Source organism: Opisthocomus hoazin, chromosome 8 (assembly GCF_030867145.1).
Source record: "Opisthocomus hoazin isolate bOpiHoa1 chromosome 8, bOpiHoa1.hap1, whole genome shotgun sequence".
Taxonomy (NCBI): domain Eukaryota; kingdom Metazoa; phylum Chordata; class Aves; order Opisthocomiformes; family Opisthocomidae; genus Opisthocomus; species Opisthocomus hoazin.
The window spans coordinates 4,557,388-4,573,361 of NC_134421.1; the positions used below are offsets into that span (position 1 = coordinate 4,557,388).

General features: G+C 39.5%; 1 protein-coding gene across 4 annotated transcripts in view; it reads left to right on the forward strand.

The window, feature by feature from the left end:
- The window catches only part of FGD4 (FYVE, RhoGEF and PH domain containing 4), a 125,213-nt gene extending 117,555 nt beyond the window's left edge, over positions 1 to 7,658 (forward strand). For 3 of the 4 annotated variants that reach the window (XM_075428754.1, XM_075428756.1, XM_075428755.1), the window contains exons 16-17: positions 1,211 to 1,351; positions 1,531 to 2,573. In XM_075428754.1, coding sequence (XP_075284869.1) covers positions 1,211 to 1,351; positions 1,531 to 1,788 — 399 coding nt within the window. In that variant the 3' untranslated portion in view covers positions 1,789 to 2,573. Of the gene's footprint in view, positions 1 to 1,210; positions 1,352 to 1,530; positions 2,574 to 3,230 lie in introns of those variants that run through there. The other variant, XM_075428757.1, reaches the window with a different exon arrangement.
- The last annotated feature ends 8,316 nt before the right edge of the window (positions 7,659 to 15,974 follow it).

Genomic DNA, 15,974 nt, shown 5'->3' on the forward strand with positions numbered 1-15,974 from the left:
TAGGTACTGTTTTGATCAGCGTATACAATGTACCTTTAAGTCATCAAGTTGCTCTCAGCTTTTGACATGTAAAAATTCGAGGTCTCGATCAGACAATAAAGACCTATATTTCTCTTGTGAGCAAGGGGAGAAACAGGCATCTTACAATTGCAATTAACCCTCACATTTCTTAAATCCCCCTTTATAGGTTCTTTTAAAATGCCTGATGTACATTAGAAAAGAAATATAGTCTTAACCTTGTCAAGACATATGTTTATCTTAGGATGTAATAAGAAGGATTGACCCTTGACCTAAATACCAACAGAAAAAGAAGGCAAAAATAAGATACAAATTGTAATTCCATGTGCAGTTCGTAATCTGTGTTGGCCTGAGTACACTTGACTACGCTCTCTTAAATGAGAAAGAGTAAGAAGCACAGGACCCCACTAGGTTACCTTATCGTCAACAGACTGCTGTTTCGCGGCGCGATGGCTTCTTTAGGGTAGCTGAAGGAGCTATAGGGTCTCCTAGAAAGGTCTGTCTTCGTGCTGGATTTCATGACAACGGAGTTGTTGGTGCCATGTTGCAGCATCTGGACAGCGTCACTACTGGGGGACGGAAAGTAGAGGTGCAAGGAAATATTGAGACCTAATCATTTTGTCATCTTCTGTTGTTCTCAGGATCACTATTTAACCCAAGCAGCATGTCACTCTGTCTTCAGATTTTAAGAAGTTCACATAATCTTTTCTCTGGGATTCGTGCTTGCATTCTTATGTTATTCTTAGAAATGTGCTTGCATCTGAACCTGTCATAGCACTTTGACTGCCAAAATAGAGTGGTTTCATTGGAGAGTCAGCAGCACTTGCATGCCTAACGTGATGTTATCTTAGAAATTAGACGTTGTTGTAGATGCTAAGATACAGAGAAAGGCTAGCTGTGGTGGCAAAATGAGATTTAGAGTGACCTAGAAGTGTATAGTCCAGAATGACTGATGAAAGAAGGAAGAGATTACATATGTGATGAGCAAGTACACATTGTGATTGTATGTATGCATTAATGTTCTCCATAAATCCAGCCCTCAACTTACTCGGATATTTGCTCAAGCTGTTTTTCAGATGTTATCAAGGATTTGGTATGAATGGTGACGTATTTCAGCTTTTCTGTTCTGTGTGGTTTTAGTCCTTATTTAAGAAAGTTTAATTTCCTTTTTGTGCTTTATACTGCCTCCTAGATTGAATCGGCAGAAGTCTCTGGAAATAGCGTCATATGTAGCTTTCTTCAGTACATGGAAAAATCAAAGCCCTGGCAGAAAGCGTGGTGTGTTATACCTAAACAGGAAGCTCTTGTGCTGTACATGTACGGTGCTCCACAGGTACGTATGGCGAAAATGGAAAAGATTTTAGTAATTATTGTCACTGACATCTGAGGAAGAGAAGTCAAATAGCTTGGCAGTGGAGGAAAGACCCAAGTGTTTTTACCAACCTGTACAGGAAATGAGGGGTAGCAGGCAGCTTAGTTGGCTGTTCTTAATCAAGACCTTCTTCTTCTTAGGATGTGAAAGCTCTGGCTACAATTCCACTTCTGGGCTATACGGTAGATGACACTCCAAGAAGTGCTGACCTCCCACACAGCTTCAAACTGACCCAGTCTAAGTCTGTGCACAGCTTTGCTGCAGACAATGAGGAACTGAAACAGAAATGGCTAAAAGTGATCCATTTAGCTGTCAAAGGTGAGACGCCCGAATGTCAAAATGAACTGCAAGTGAATTTAGAAGAGCAACTTGAATCTTCTAAAAAATCTGAATGCTGAAGCTCAAGAACACGTGGTATTTTTAAAAGATTTCAACTGAATTTGTGGTTAACCTTTGTGTTAACCTTTCTTTGCTCAATCAAGGAGAAAAAATAAAAGAAACTTCTTACTACCGTACACATTTTAGCACTTTATGTTTGGGAAAAATTCTTGTCTTTTTAGGGTTCTTTTTCTTATATTTATGTTCTGTCAATAAAAGTGATGTACAGGTCCATTTCAGAGACTTTTTAAAAAAATGTGAATGCTATTAAAAATACTTACTAACTTTACTGTACTACTTGTTTGTCGTGATGCAAATTTTTTTGAAAATCCAGTTGCTCTTTGGTTAACGTTTGCTACTTTTCATTAAGAATGCAAATATTGAAGCTTCCTACTTACACGTTAGGACTTGCAACAGGATAAAAGATATACCTCCACATTGCCAAAATAGATCTGTAGTTCAGTATGCAGGGACACTTTGGCTTAATGTATGTAGTTTATAGATTGAATTCCACAGATCTGTACATATGTTGTATTCACTTGTCTCTTTTTAACTAATGCAAATTGCTTTCACAGGTATATTGGCTTTTAAAGTTTCAGTTTATCGAGGAAACAATCTAATGATTTTCAATCTAGAAATGAATAGCTAAAATATGAGAAAACAGTATATAATATATGTACAGTATTCAAAATGTACGATAATTGATTTTTGCTTTGATTTCATGAGACTGGGTTCCTATTAGTGAATAATTTATTTAAAAAGCATGTTTTCTATTTGAAATTAAACACGGTCCTAAATTAACAAATACTGTTCAGTGATTTGTTTTAATAGCTGTCATTTAATGATCTTGATATTTTTATGCATTAAAAAAATAGCAGTAATGTAGGTGACATGCAATGGACAGAGAAGTTCCAGTTGTGTTTAAAAGAGTAGTCGCTTTCTTGCAGCGTTGTATCACTGTTCTCAGAGTGCAGCAGTGCATTACTAAAATGCAGAATGTGGTTTGGAAAAGCAGCAGGTTGTAGTGACCTTATGGGAACGTGGATTTTTGCTGTTACGGTTGTTGGTACAAAAGAACATTTTGAACTTAAATCTTTTGATTTTTACAGAAGATTAGATACTGTAATACTTATTTATGACAACAGTCTTCACGGATTTTTGTTGTAAAGTGGAGCCTAGTTTATACGAATCTCGTATGAGGTTTGAGCCTGCAAACCTCAAGTTCCAGTAACTGGCATTATTTGCATTCTGCCTGTGGGAATAAGGACTTGCTGGCTTTACAGTATTAAGTCCCTTAAGAACTTCCATTCCTCTTAGGGTTTTTATACATAGAGGCAAATGACCTCCCTAAAATTTTCACTGTAACATCCTTGGACGAAATGTGACAAATTCAGAGATAATGATTGACTATCAAATAAGCAATTAAAATTTTCGCTATCCTTCCTTTTCTGACCCCTCAAAGGAAGGAAAATCTGTAGCTTCTACAATCAACTTGTCATAAGAACATTCAGGAGTCTTATTTCTCAGTATAACTGCAATCTGTATTCTAAATCACGTCAAGCTGAAGAGCTCAGGTTCAAGTCCAGTTTTGTTAGTAACAGGGGCGAAGATTTAAATTGTCGCTTTTTTATAATCAGATTTCCAGACAAAGTATTCCCTGAATTACCACTCTACTCTTTTTACAACCCTATAGGGGAAAAAAAAATAGTTATTTATCATTTAACAAAGGATTGTGAAAGAAACCTCTGATTTTAGTGTCAGGCGTCCGTGAGTACACAATGTCTGTCGTCCTTTGGTAAGAAGCATGTCATGCAACGTACTGTTAGTGGGCTGGATGTTGCTCTCACCTGCACAAATCCCAAATCTACCACGGCCTTTGGACTTCAAAGCTTTAAACTAGTGTTAGTAAAGATAAGGACATGGCACTGTAGAGTACTAATTCTACAACTGACCTTGTGCATGTCAGTTCGGAATTATTACTCGGGTGCTCCATGTGTCCAGATTATTCTGCCTGTAACCCTAGTATTACTTTCATCTGATGTGCAAGCTCTTCTGTAATTCTCTAAGAGATTTTACCTTATTTCTACCATCAGCTGTATTTATCTTTATTTGTGGGCGGCTCAAGCCCATTTTGATTCACGTTGGTGAGTACCATCAAATCTTCACCTGGGTCTCCCTAGCTAGTCTCTGTCATCTTGTGTATACCTTGGCGAGGGATGGGGGAACATTCAGGTAAGCAAGAAGAACTCGCTGTGGCTAACTTTTTCGTGGTCATCTCCTGAAAGTGGGTGTCTTTTAAAAGTCTGCAGTGCAATTGTGGGATCTGGAGGGTCGTCTTGCCACATCCTAGTGTGTAAAAACATTGTGTCCCGTGGTCAAGTTGTTGAGTGAAAGGGGAGAAGTTGCCTTAAAGGAGTTCCCAGATAAGACAGACTGAACTATTCTGAAAATAGTATGATGGTATGATTGTAATCATGCAGTACATTCTGTTCTCTAAACTCTTGCAAACGTAATTCTGAGCCAAGGAGGAAGACCTATTCCAGCTAAAAGATGAGGGAAATGATTAGAAGCAGCAATTTCTGGGCTGCCTTACTGTTATAGCGGTATTGAGTATCTGAAGCTGCTTGAATGATTTCAGCATCTCCCAGGTGGAGCCCTGCATTAAACATTAACCCTGCATAAACAATTTAAAATGAGGTTAAGATTGGGAGTTATTTATTTGGGTGTTAATCTCATGTTCGCTCTCGGCCATGAAAGTTTATATAGCGCGGGATATTTTATTTAACCTAGTGAAACCTATTTCATGTTCTCAGAATGAGTTGCCTGGTTAGAATTGTTCTCCTCTGAGTCCGAATGTCGTGTCACTCAAGTGTGTGGTTCTGTGTGTATTTTGTAGGAAAAGTATGTACCGCCAGTATTAAAGGAGATTGGAAGATGGAGAAGCTGCTTCTAGATTTAACCACCCTAACTGTTTTACTCCATTCTTCACAGACAACTCCTCTTACACCATCCAAAACTTTAAGTTGTGTAAATTATGGCCACAGAGGGACAAATTCAAAGTAGTAACTGCTGCGGCTTAAGTATCATGACCAAAGCAGTCAAATTAAGACCATCATTCTAACGAGGCGTAGGCTGTTCCCATTTCAGCTGTTAAATTATTTAAAAAAATAAAAAAAGAAAAAAGGTATTAAAAGTATTAGCATAAAGCTATGTGTGTAAGGAATAAACTATAACTGAGCATCCGTTCATACTACATGAATGTATGTGAATGGCTCTACTGAATTATTTAAGCTTCGTGGATCTTGTGTTGAAGAAATGCTTGTTTCTCACTTTAAAAGTGATCAGTCTTCTGTGGAATTTAAAGCAAATCAAAAGTTATTTTGTGTGGTTTTAGCTGTGTTCAACCAGAACAATGGCTTAATTTTATCTGTGATATGTTTGGGACATCTTGATATATTTTTCTTCAAAATTACTTCATATTTTTCCCCTATCATGGAAAAATAGTGTATTGTGACATCTGCATGTCTGCACTATTCTTCCAGATCCTCTAAAAATTGCTTTCTGGTATCAGGCACTCCTGCTTGGTTGAAGAGCTGCTGTAAAATCTATAGCATCTAGTACTTTCAAGTCCCTTTACACTGAGTAGTTTTGCTTATTCCAAAATTTATTTAATTTTTGTGTGCAAAATAGATACTGAGAATACAAAATATTCTCTTCTATTTGAAGTAGAATATTAAACCACTTCAAATGCATGTAATATATAGTGGCACCTTTTTATGCAAAACCATCTCAAAGTGCGTTATAAAATCTCCTCAGAGATTCTCAGTCCTTTTCATAGAAAAGAGAATTTTTATTCTTTGTATTTTTAAATTATGGATGAAGCCAAGGCACTGATGAAATGTAGAATAAATACACTACCACCTGAGTAAATTTTAGATGAGGTATAGAAGTATGTTCTAAAGAGTTCCAAGTGGAGCCAGGAAGAAAAAATAAATATATATGCATATATAAAAATAAATGGGGAAGATGTGGAAGCACTTGACAGGTTCTTTGGGTTTTGTTATGGTGTTTGGTTTTTTGTGGGTTTGGTTTTTTTTTTTAAATCTACATAAGCACATAGCTAGTACAAACACTGGGCAGCTTTTCATTGCAAGACAAGATTAAATCAAATGAACAGAGTGGTTCCTTATACTGAAGGAAAGGCTTTCAGGAAAGAAATAAACATTCTATCTAGAAATAATTCTAAGCAATAAAAAAGGAGCTTTCTCCATAAATCTATTTAGGGATCTTTAGCTGGTGTAAACTAGCATAGACCTGCTGGAGCTTTTATACCTTCAGTGATTTAAATTCATGTAGAATCTGCCTTACCTTATACGCAGACGCTTGTGGGAAATCAAGATTTCACCAGTTTGAGAGCTGCTGCCTTACCAGGTCTCATCTGGAATCACAGTGCTCAGCTGAACTTCAGATGGGTTTCAGCTGGAGATAACTGAGGTAGGGGTGAATGTAAACAGCCAGAAATATATATCCAAAAATAAATTATTGAAGAAGAGAAATAATTTTGTGGCAGAATTGACTATTCTTAAGATAAATCCATTGGTGAAATGGGCATCATTCTTAGATTGTGGTGTAGTGTTATTTGAAATCTGAAATTAAATAGATGAAGTTAGGGGTTTTTTTTTACTCCAGTCTGTGACCCTGTTGGTATAAGGAATTTACCTAGCCAGTTCTGACCCACGGGACTGTAGGAAGTGTGTTCCGTGGATGGTTTTAATCTGCTAGTCAGATTGTTTCCTAAATCAGTTTCCTTTAACAGACCCATAGCATTAAGTTAATGACTGTATATGTGTGTATACATACACATATGCAGGTGTATTTATATCTTTGAGACTATTATTCAGATGACCTGTGTTCAAGCAGTATTTTACAATAAAAAATACACTGTGCTGCATTCAAGATACAATATACATTGGCTGTGTTGAGTATACTTTTCAGAAGAATAAATCAAGAGAAGTAGATCTCCTTTTGTGGCATGTTTACTCTTTCAGTCCAATTTAAAAACAAAACACACTAAATTCAGTAAGGCATTCAGTCTGCTTCCTTTAAAACCTTGTGATCAAGTTTATTCCCAGGGTCAACTATGGCATTTTGCTTTCACCTCTTCCTAGCACAAGTGAATGTAGAATGTGGTTTTTCTCTACTAAAATCTTCAAGCAGATTTCTTTGAATAAAACACGTTTTCAGCCACTGCGTAACACCGACCTACTTCAGTTTATAGTTCATCCCTGTAGATTCATTAACTATTTATAGTGAAAACATTCAGAAAAGGGGGAACTATGTCAAAGCATTTTTGTATGTATGTGCCCTAGTATTTTTAAGAAAGAAGCCAGATTTGTTGCATATAGGGAGCAGTTTGCAATAGAAGCATTGGTTTTTTTCTATTAGCATGTTTTCTGTCCTGCAGCCCTCAAGGCAGATTAACACATTAATTATAGTTGGAGCTGGATCATCTGTAATGTTCAACATTAGGACTATGGGCTATACACCTTAATTCCCCTTCATTATGGAAGCATTTCTGGTTTTAATTGCAAAAACACTTTTTTAAAAAAAATACTAATATTTGGAAGAGGTGTAAATTTGTTCTGGTTTTGCAATAAAGTGAAGAATATTGAAAAGGTGAAATATAAATGCCATTGTAAGTTTTGCAAATGTAAGTGGTCATTTTTATGGTCGAGAAATACATGAATGTAAAAAATTTGCAGATATTGTATATATTTTCTGTAATATATGTATATTTGATCATAAGGTGGGTGGAGAATTGCAAAAATTAAGCACTTTAATTCCTGTTGAGTACTCAAAAAGAAAAGAAATTTGTATCCTGTAAAATAAAAGCATCATTAAATAAGTATTGCTGGTTGACTTTTTTTTTTTTTGTCCACCTGCTCTTCACTTTGCTGATGAAATCTTCCAGCTGCGGTTCCAGTTGTGTGTGTGTCTGTAAGGACCCATCTGTTTTGGAACACTGGTATCTAATTTGCTGAAGTGCTGGCTGCTCACAAGTACTGCTGAGTTGGTGGAAGATATATTCTGAATATATAAAGGGCTGCCTATAACGCGACGACGTCTTAGGTCGGGGAGATAAAAGTTGTGGTCTCTGCAATCCTTGACAGTTTAGATCCAGATTTCTGTAATGGGAGGGATAATGTTCTCTCTGTGAGCAGGACATTATGAGAGTACTTTATGGGCTTCTACGCTGCCACCCCCATGAAAAAGTGTAGAAAGGACAGTGTAGCCCCACGTCTTTCTTACTAGTACGCAAACACCGCTCTGAACAAAAGAATGAAATAGAATATAGAGTAGCTGCTCAGTGTAATCTTGTGTGCACTGAATTAAAGTGGTGCTGCAAAGCAAAAATGATCCTAAACACAGGCAACCTTGATTCTTTCAATTCATTTGCTAGCTAAACACACGTATAGTTTATGGAAGTGCCACTTAGAAAAGGAGTAGCTGCAGTTTAAGTGTCCTTTAACAGACAGAACCATTTGCAGTTGCCTCCAGTTTCCATCGTCTGTACACAGTAAACCTGTTGTGACTGTATCTGATTTATTCTTGGTATTCTTCTGCAGGTGGGCGCAATGCTGCAGAAAAGACTTCCCCCAAAATACAGAGAGGAAAATTCACTGCATTACTTGTTCGTTCCTGTCTGGAAGGAGTTGCGTACAAGAATTTTGTTTAGTTTGTACTTTTTCTTCTCTTTGCAAACACAGTAAATGAATTAGTATTTTAAATAAGTACTGATGGACCTCAGAAAGTAATGCTTCCCTCTCCATTTACATGATTTTTTCCACTAATTTTTTGGATTTTTTTTCCCCTGTGATGAACTGCGTTCCAAAACCATTATTTTCCTCATTAAACACCATGCAACGCCTTCTACATGGAGACAAAAATAACAGAATTTACCTTAAAATGTGCTTTAATAGAAAACACAATTTTAAAAATCAAACTACAGAAAATCCATAATCACAGCTCCTACTTAATTCCTTTATATCAGCAGGGATATATCAAGGACTGGTATTTCTACTTGGCAGCAAATTGTCCAGGAGCCCACCAAGTACAGGGTTGGTAAGTAAGTGGTAGGTGTCGTCTCCTGTGGCTCTCCGTAAGAGCCTGACTAACGCTGCCTCGTTACCACAGAATTGTTCCTGGCGTTGTACGAGCTTCCCGACACGAGAGAAATGGCATACCTGCCTTTGGTAAGCGCAGTACCTGGAGCTTGTTTGCTTTAAAGCAATCGCTCTAGGAGGGTCTCGCGGTGTCTCTAATGAACATGCAGAGGCATCCTTACGACTGTGACCTTGTTGTGTCGGAGCTGCTCACCCCCTGCCTCCCTGGCCCTGTGCACCAGGCAGCTATGACAATATTAAGCCTCATCAGTCCCTGTTCGTGTAGTAAACCGGGATACACCCAGCTGAGCTGATTTGCTTGAGGTCTAACCCATGTCTGTGTTGCTAGTTTCTGTCTCTGTCTCAAAAAAGTAATGCTGTGGTGTTGTGAGCGGGATGTGCTGCCTGCTTTCTATCTCAAATGGGTATTTTTCATGTATATTTTTCAAATGACTTTCCCTGATTTAAAGTCTTAAGTTATGAAGAATCCATCACACGCCCCGGTAAGTTTTCCAGTTGTTAGCTACTCTCTCTGTAGTTGGCTTTTTTCCTTCCGTTTTTGGGTGTGTTTTTTTTTTCCTCCAACGATTCTTATCACCACGCAGAACTCACATAGCCTCCAACCATCAGGATCTTATCAAGAGAATTCATTAAGAATTTCAACCACCAAATCTCAATATATTTTTGTCTGCTAAATAGAGGAAGTCTCTGCTGTCCAAAGCATCTCCTTATAGAATAGAGCCTTAGCTAAGAATCCAGGGTAAGACTTAGTGAGCTGCAGATGCATGTCTAGATCCCAGAACTTCTTTTTTTTTTCACTGAATACCACCCTACTTAACCTGAAGATTCCAGAGCTTTCTCCATTTGGTTTATGCATTTGTGATATTAAAATAGCCCACGGTTCAAGAAACAAAAATTGTCTTGGGAGCAGAATGCGGGATTACTTCTCTTTGGCCTTTCGTAGCCTCATGTCCTCTTCTGCCCCGTCCTACTCCTGTCTCAGAGCCAGGCAGTCGCAGCACTCCTGCCTGGGGAACGCGTGGAGATGAACTCGCTCTTGGGTCCACTGGATACTGAACCTCTGTCTCTGACTTTGTGAGCTCCTGTTCTAAAGTAGGGCTCGATGTTTGTGCTCTCTTTGCAACATGTTTTAGCACAGTACACCCAATTCATTTTTCCAATTTTCGCAAGTTTCATAGCTTGCAAAAGGGAGTCCAAATTTTTTAGCTCAAGGCTTTGGGATGCAGCACTTACAGAAGACCCTACCTTACCTACGTTGTGTTTTGGAATTCGATTTCAGGCTGGTACTAAGCTGGTCCTGTGAACTGACTCCTCTTTAGCAGCTGAAGTGCACCTTGCAGTTCTGTTTCACAGGAAAAGATTCGCATCCATGTTCTCCAAGACAACTCCGTGATGCTAAGAAAAGCATGGCAGGTAAGACATTAAGCATCCACTCCAGAACTGCAACCCTGGCCTGAACCAAGAAGCTTAACACAGATGTACTTGAAGCATCCATTAGTCTTATATGCAGGTGTAAATCACATCTGCTCGATTGTTACATTCCCAATTTAAACTTCAAATTGTGCCAATCATCATATAAAAAGCAGCATGCGCAAGCAAACATGTATTGTAAAACAAAAAAACGCTTCTCTTCGCATACTATTTTATCTTAAAAAGACCACAGGAGATAGCCTTATTTAAAATATTAGATCCAGAAGCAGAAGACACAAGCTCAATTCCTCCTGAGTACCACCAAGTTTGCTGTTTGCTGCTTCCTACTTCCTTGGTTGGGGTAAGGTTTTTTCCTCTTCCTTTCTAGTTATACTGCCTCAGCTGAATGCTAGCTAAATGTGCATTTGTTTTTCCAATAAAAATTTATTTTCTTGATAGCAGACAGGAGGTTATTGCCTTTATTCCCAAGATCTTGGTCCCTTAAAGTCTTCACCATAAAATTGGACTGCAAACCATTCCTTATGCAAGCAGCAATTCTTTCATATTTTCTTTCAGATTTGTTATCAGTTGGCATTACTTTAAGAATACACCTGTCAGACTCCATGAGAAAATTCCCCAGTGAGTGTTTCCACATTTAAAATCACTTTTCAAGCTCTGTTAGGCAACATGCGATCCAAGAGATTGCTTGACTTCTGTGGACAAAATTCTTGGGGAGAAATCTTTGGGTTTCACACCACCACCTGCTGATTCCTCTGTTTGTCCAGCAGCACATGATACACAAAAGAAGCAAAAGACTTCTATCAAAAAACATAATTAAAGCATCTACAATGATGTGGGGAAATACCAAGCGAAAATTTCCCAATTTTCTACGCTAGACTGCATAATGGAAGTGAGAAACAGCTTTATTTATAATATCCATCCTTTGACTAACGAAGTCCTGTAAGAGATGTCGAGGTTGATCGTTGGTGAGCCCATCACAATGCAGGAGGAAAATGGGTATCTGTTGTTAAGAAGTTCAGAGGTTACCGACTTCGTTCTGTGCCCTTGCACCTCCCATCACCAGTCAATGCTCAGCAGAGACATTCCGTAGACACCTTCACGAAAGAGATAATGAACTGCTCAGCTGAGACACATCTAACTGTCCCGTTGCCACCGGAGTGGTGAAGATCATTCACTGAAGCAACTGTTATTACTGTGTTTGTTATTCCAAGAGGTCTGACCACCTGATCTGGGGGGTGGGGGAAGCACTTTTGTACAACCCTACAGAACGATACAGAGATTATTTTCATCTCCAGCCAAAGCTTTTATCTCTGCTGGCCTTGTCAGAAACGCTGATGTCTTACAAACAAACACCAGAGTGCTGGGGCTTTGTCACTGACTGATGAACTTTGACTGCTGTGTTTGCCTTGTGGCTCTTACTCTCCGTGCCCTGCCCCTTCCGTCAAACTTGCTCTCAGTTCTGCAGGCAAGTTTTACGAGAAGTTGCTTGACACCCCAAATATTCAGTGAATTTAGACAAATAACGTCCCTGTGGATGGAGTGAGAGAATATAAGAAACTCTCCGTTTAGTTCGTCGTATTGTCCAGCAAAGTTGCATCCCTGCCCCAGGATGATCCCGTTCTGTGCGAGGCTGGGTCTCAGCACAGGTAATGCGTAACTCGGGTGTTCCTGTCAGCACTGTGACCTTCTTATGGCCAGCTGAAGTGTGCAGGAGAGCTTGCTCTGCCAATTCAGCAGAATCCCTGGACTGTGGATTTGAAACCTCCGACTTCTGTTTCTTCTGGAAAAAAGAGCAAGGTTTAGAATCCATCAGCCTGGGAAATCTGTGTAGAACATCCAAATGGAGGGTCATTCCATCAAGGGATTCCAGGAATTTATTTATCCCAGCTTCTCATGGTATTCGCTGTGCAGATGTCTGGTATGAGTGCTGTGAGAAAGTGTTATAGTTACATCTGTGATGAGGTTGCTCTGGAGAACACAAAAATACCGTTCAGTTTGGCTTCACATACAAATCAGGCTCTGCCAGACTCATATACCTGCTGCGTTGCATGGTTCCAAAAGGTGACATTACCAAGGAATGATCTACAGAAGTATTCTGCTGACGGTGTTTGTGCTGTACAAAGCAGTATGACTACGCATGCAGCGCAAATGCTATGTTACGTAGTTGATAATGTATGATAATTTCAGTATGATAATCAAATATTTATTTTTCTAGACAAACACGATGGCAAGGAAATATGCTTTACTGAGGTGCTAGTTTGTGGTCTCCTTGTCTGACACAAATCAATTAAATGGTAGATGACGTTTCCTCTACTGTCAGTGTCAATAGAAAGCGACTTCAGCTGGCTGGGCAAAAATGGAAGTAGACAATCATGCAAAACTATAAAGAAATTCATGTCATGGAGAAGAAAGACTGGAAATTTTGTTCTTCTGGCTTCAAACATAAAACCAAGGAGGCTTATAATGAAATTAGAAGATGACAAATTTAAAACTGACACAAAATGGATTTTTTGCACTATGCATAATTAGATCATGAAGTTTACTGTCACAGGATGTCACTGAGGCCAAGAATTTAGCATGATGGGACAAAAAAATATTATATGGTAAATAAAGCAATCTAGTTTCTAGTAACATAAAATGGAAGAAATATTGAACTGTCCACTTCAGATCTTACAGCAATATCAAAATTATTTAATGCATAGTTTTGGGATCAGAAGATGTTATTACTGCATTTTTGTATTTTCCCCAGAGTGCTGGTGCTGGATGGTCTTAGAAATGAGATTCTGCGGTAGACTGATATCAGGTCAGATTCAATGTGGCAGTTCCTCTTTCCTCATGTCAATTAACTTTTAGTAAATAACCAGTCTGACTGCTACTGCCTTTTATCAGATCTTTGAGTTTCTTGCTCAATACATTATGTCTGCCATGCAAAGTTAGAGTCAAAGCTGCAGATGCCCATTGCTTGTTAAAACGTTTATCGCTTTGGCACAGTCCTCAACTGGGCTGAGGTAAGTGCTGAATTTCGTAAGTTGGTGCAGGACATGACACTTCATAGCAGAAGCATTTCTGGCTCCGAATTTTTAGCCAGAAATGCACAGCGTGTTAAACTCTGCATTCGGATGTTTCCTAGTCTTGTATCTTCTTCAGTCCTTTCTTCTTGCTTGCCTTTGTTAATTCACTTCCTCCTTCTGAGCTCTGCTTCTCCATTTGGGTATCCTGCCCTCGACAGGCTTTTCGACATCTCTGCTCATCAGGCTGGGTTATCTCAACTTGGTTCAGCAACTGATATTTTCTCTGTGTGCTTCTTGAAATATTATGCTGATAAAATTCTAAGAACAGCCGTACTGGGACAGACTAAAGGGCAGGCACACACAGTGCTTCTGCATGATACCCTCCCAGCTTCCAGCCATTGTCAGCGCAGAAACATCCAGAGCCAGATTTGATTCCTACACAGCTGTTTACACGCAATATACTTTCCTTCCTTAAACTTCTCCAAAAACCATCTGAAACTATTCAAACTTTTACCAGCTACACCATCCTTTGGCAAGGAGCTCAACAGGTCAACAACCCACCCACGAGCGGCTGCTGCCTTTGTTTTGTTCTGAACTGGCTCCTTTGATTTCATTAGGTGCTTCCAAAACACTTACATTGGAAGGGAGAGTAAACAAAACTGATGCTCTTTGACCAGCTCCAGGTAGCTCATGATTACTCAGACCTCTAATCCTCCTTACCCCTGGCCATTTCTTTTGTAGAGTGAAGACTCCTAGCTTAGCAGGTCTTGATATTGAAGCTGTTCCACACCTTTCATCATCCTTGTTGTCCCTCTCTGTCCCTTCTCCAGTTCTACATTCTGTCTGAGATGTCCCACTTCTGGTCTAAATTTAATATAAAACAGGCTGCACTTGCTCCATTTCACAGTGGTGTCCATGAGGTCATATGGCAAAATGAAAGTGGCAGGAGAAAAGAGATTCACATAGATAAATAAGGTGGTGTTATACATCTACTTTAGGTGCCAGCAGCTTCTATTCCTGTGCAACAGGGGTGCTATTTTTTTTTGTTTGTCCTTTTTTTTCTTTCCAGGGTCCCAAGGAAGGAGAGGAGATGAGGCTCCATGACAGACAGGGAACAGCAAACCCTTTAGGAAGAGTATTTGCTGTGTCAGGTGCACAAGGCGGGGAACATTCGCAATGGTCCTGGAAGCAGGAGAGGCAGACTCCAGATGGCACCTGGTATTCATGATCTTAAGGGCTCTGGGAGCAATTGGCTGCAGCATGCTGACAGCTAATGGGTGAAGCTGCTGGGTAATCACGCCTGTATGGCTATGGCAAGAACCCCTCACCAAAAGGTCATTTAGGACCTTCGTCACAAAGTTTTACACAGGTTAACTGTTTCTGTCTGTGCTGAATACACTAATTTTTGAGTGTTTCATCTGCTTAGCCATCTTTATGCCTTTATCACAAAATAATAGTCCTCTGAAAAGCAGTGTGAAATTTCCTTAGTAAGAAGGAGAAACTTTGTTGTAAAGGTATACAGATAAGAACATATTTCCTTTGTATGCTCCTTCCTTCACAATCTGAGGTTTTCAAGACATGAAGAAATTCTTCAGTGTGAGGCTGGTGAGGCACCAGAATAGGTTGCCCAGAGAAGCTGTGGCTGCCCCCTCCCTGGCAGTGTTCACGGCCAGCATGGATGGGGCTTTGAGCAACCTGGTCTAGTGGAAGGTGTCCCTGCCCATGGCAGGGGCGTTGGAACCAGATGATCTTTAAGGTAGGTCCCTTCCAAACCAAACCATTCTGTGATTCTATGAAGACTGGAAGAGACTAATTTATATAGAACAAGAATACAAATGCTAATGCTATTCAGAACTTAAAATTTTCAGAAGCATTTTTACTATGTTGGTTTACAAGAAAGGACAAAGCCAGAATTCAACTCAGTGCTAGCATATTCATAATTTATCTTTGAGAAAATGCACTCAGGGGAAAGATTTTTAAAGATCAGACAGCTTATTTTTGTGATCTCACATCACAAGTCATCCTCTAGTTTCATTCTATCCTTTTGTATAATGCAGCTGAGTATTAGCTCTCACACCATTTCCTACTTCCCAAGCCCTCCCAGACACCGCATCCAAACCTATTATGCACCAGTTAGAAAATTTCAGATGCAGAGATTAGCTCAGAGACTTGCAGTGAGAACAAAAATATCCACAAAAAAGCAAATAGAGCAAATACAGCAGTTTTAAATCTGCCCATTGTAATTCTTGATATGTGAACAGAAACAGGAGAACATTCTTTTTGCTGCACAGTTTGCAGCACCAGATCTTCTCGAGTTCTTTTCTCCCATGCAGACACCTCCATAATGCTTCCTCCCCGCCTCCAGCAGTTTTATTTTCCTGCTCCGTTGGTTTTGTGAGACCAGGCGCTGACAAGGTCTAGCAATTTGCTGTTCAGCACCCTGCCTCGAGGTATCTGGGCCGCAGCGACACCACACCCAGTGAAGCAGCAGCGGGGGCACACGTTTGGTAGTTCCCGGCTTTTCAAAACATGGTGCCTTGAATATATGTTGCTGCTCCACAACGCTTGCTAAAAACTACC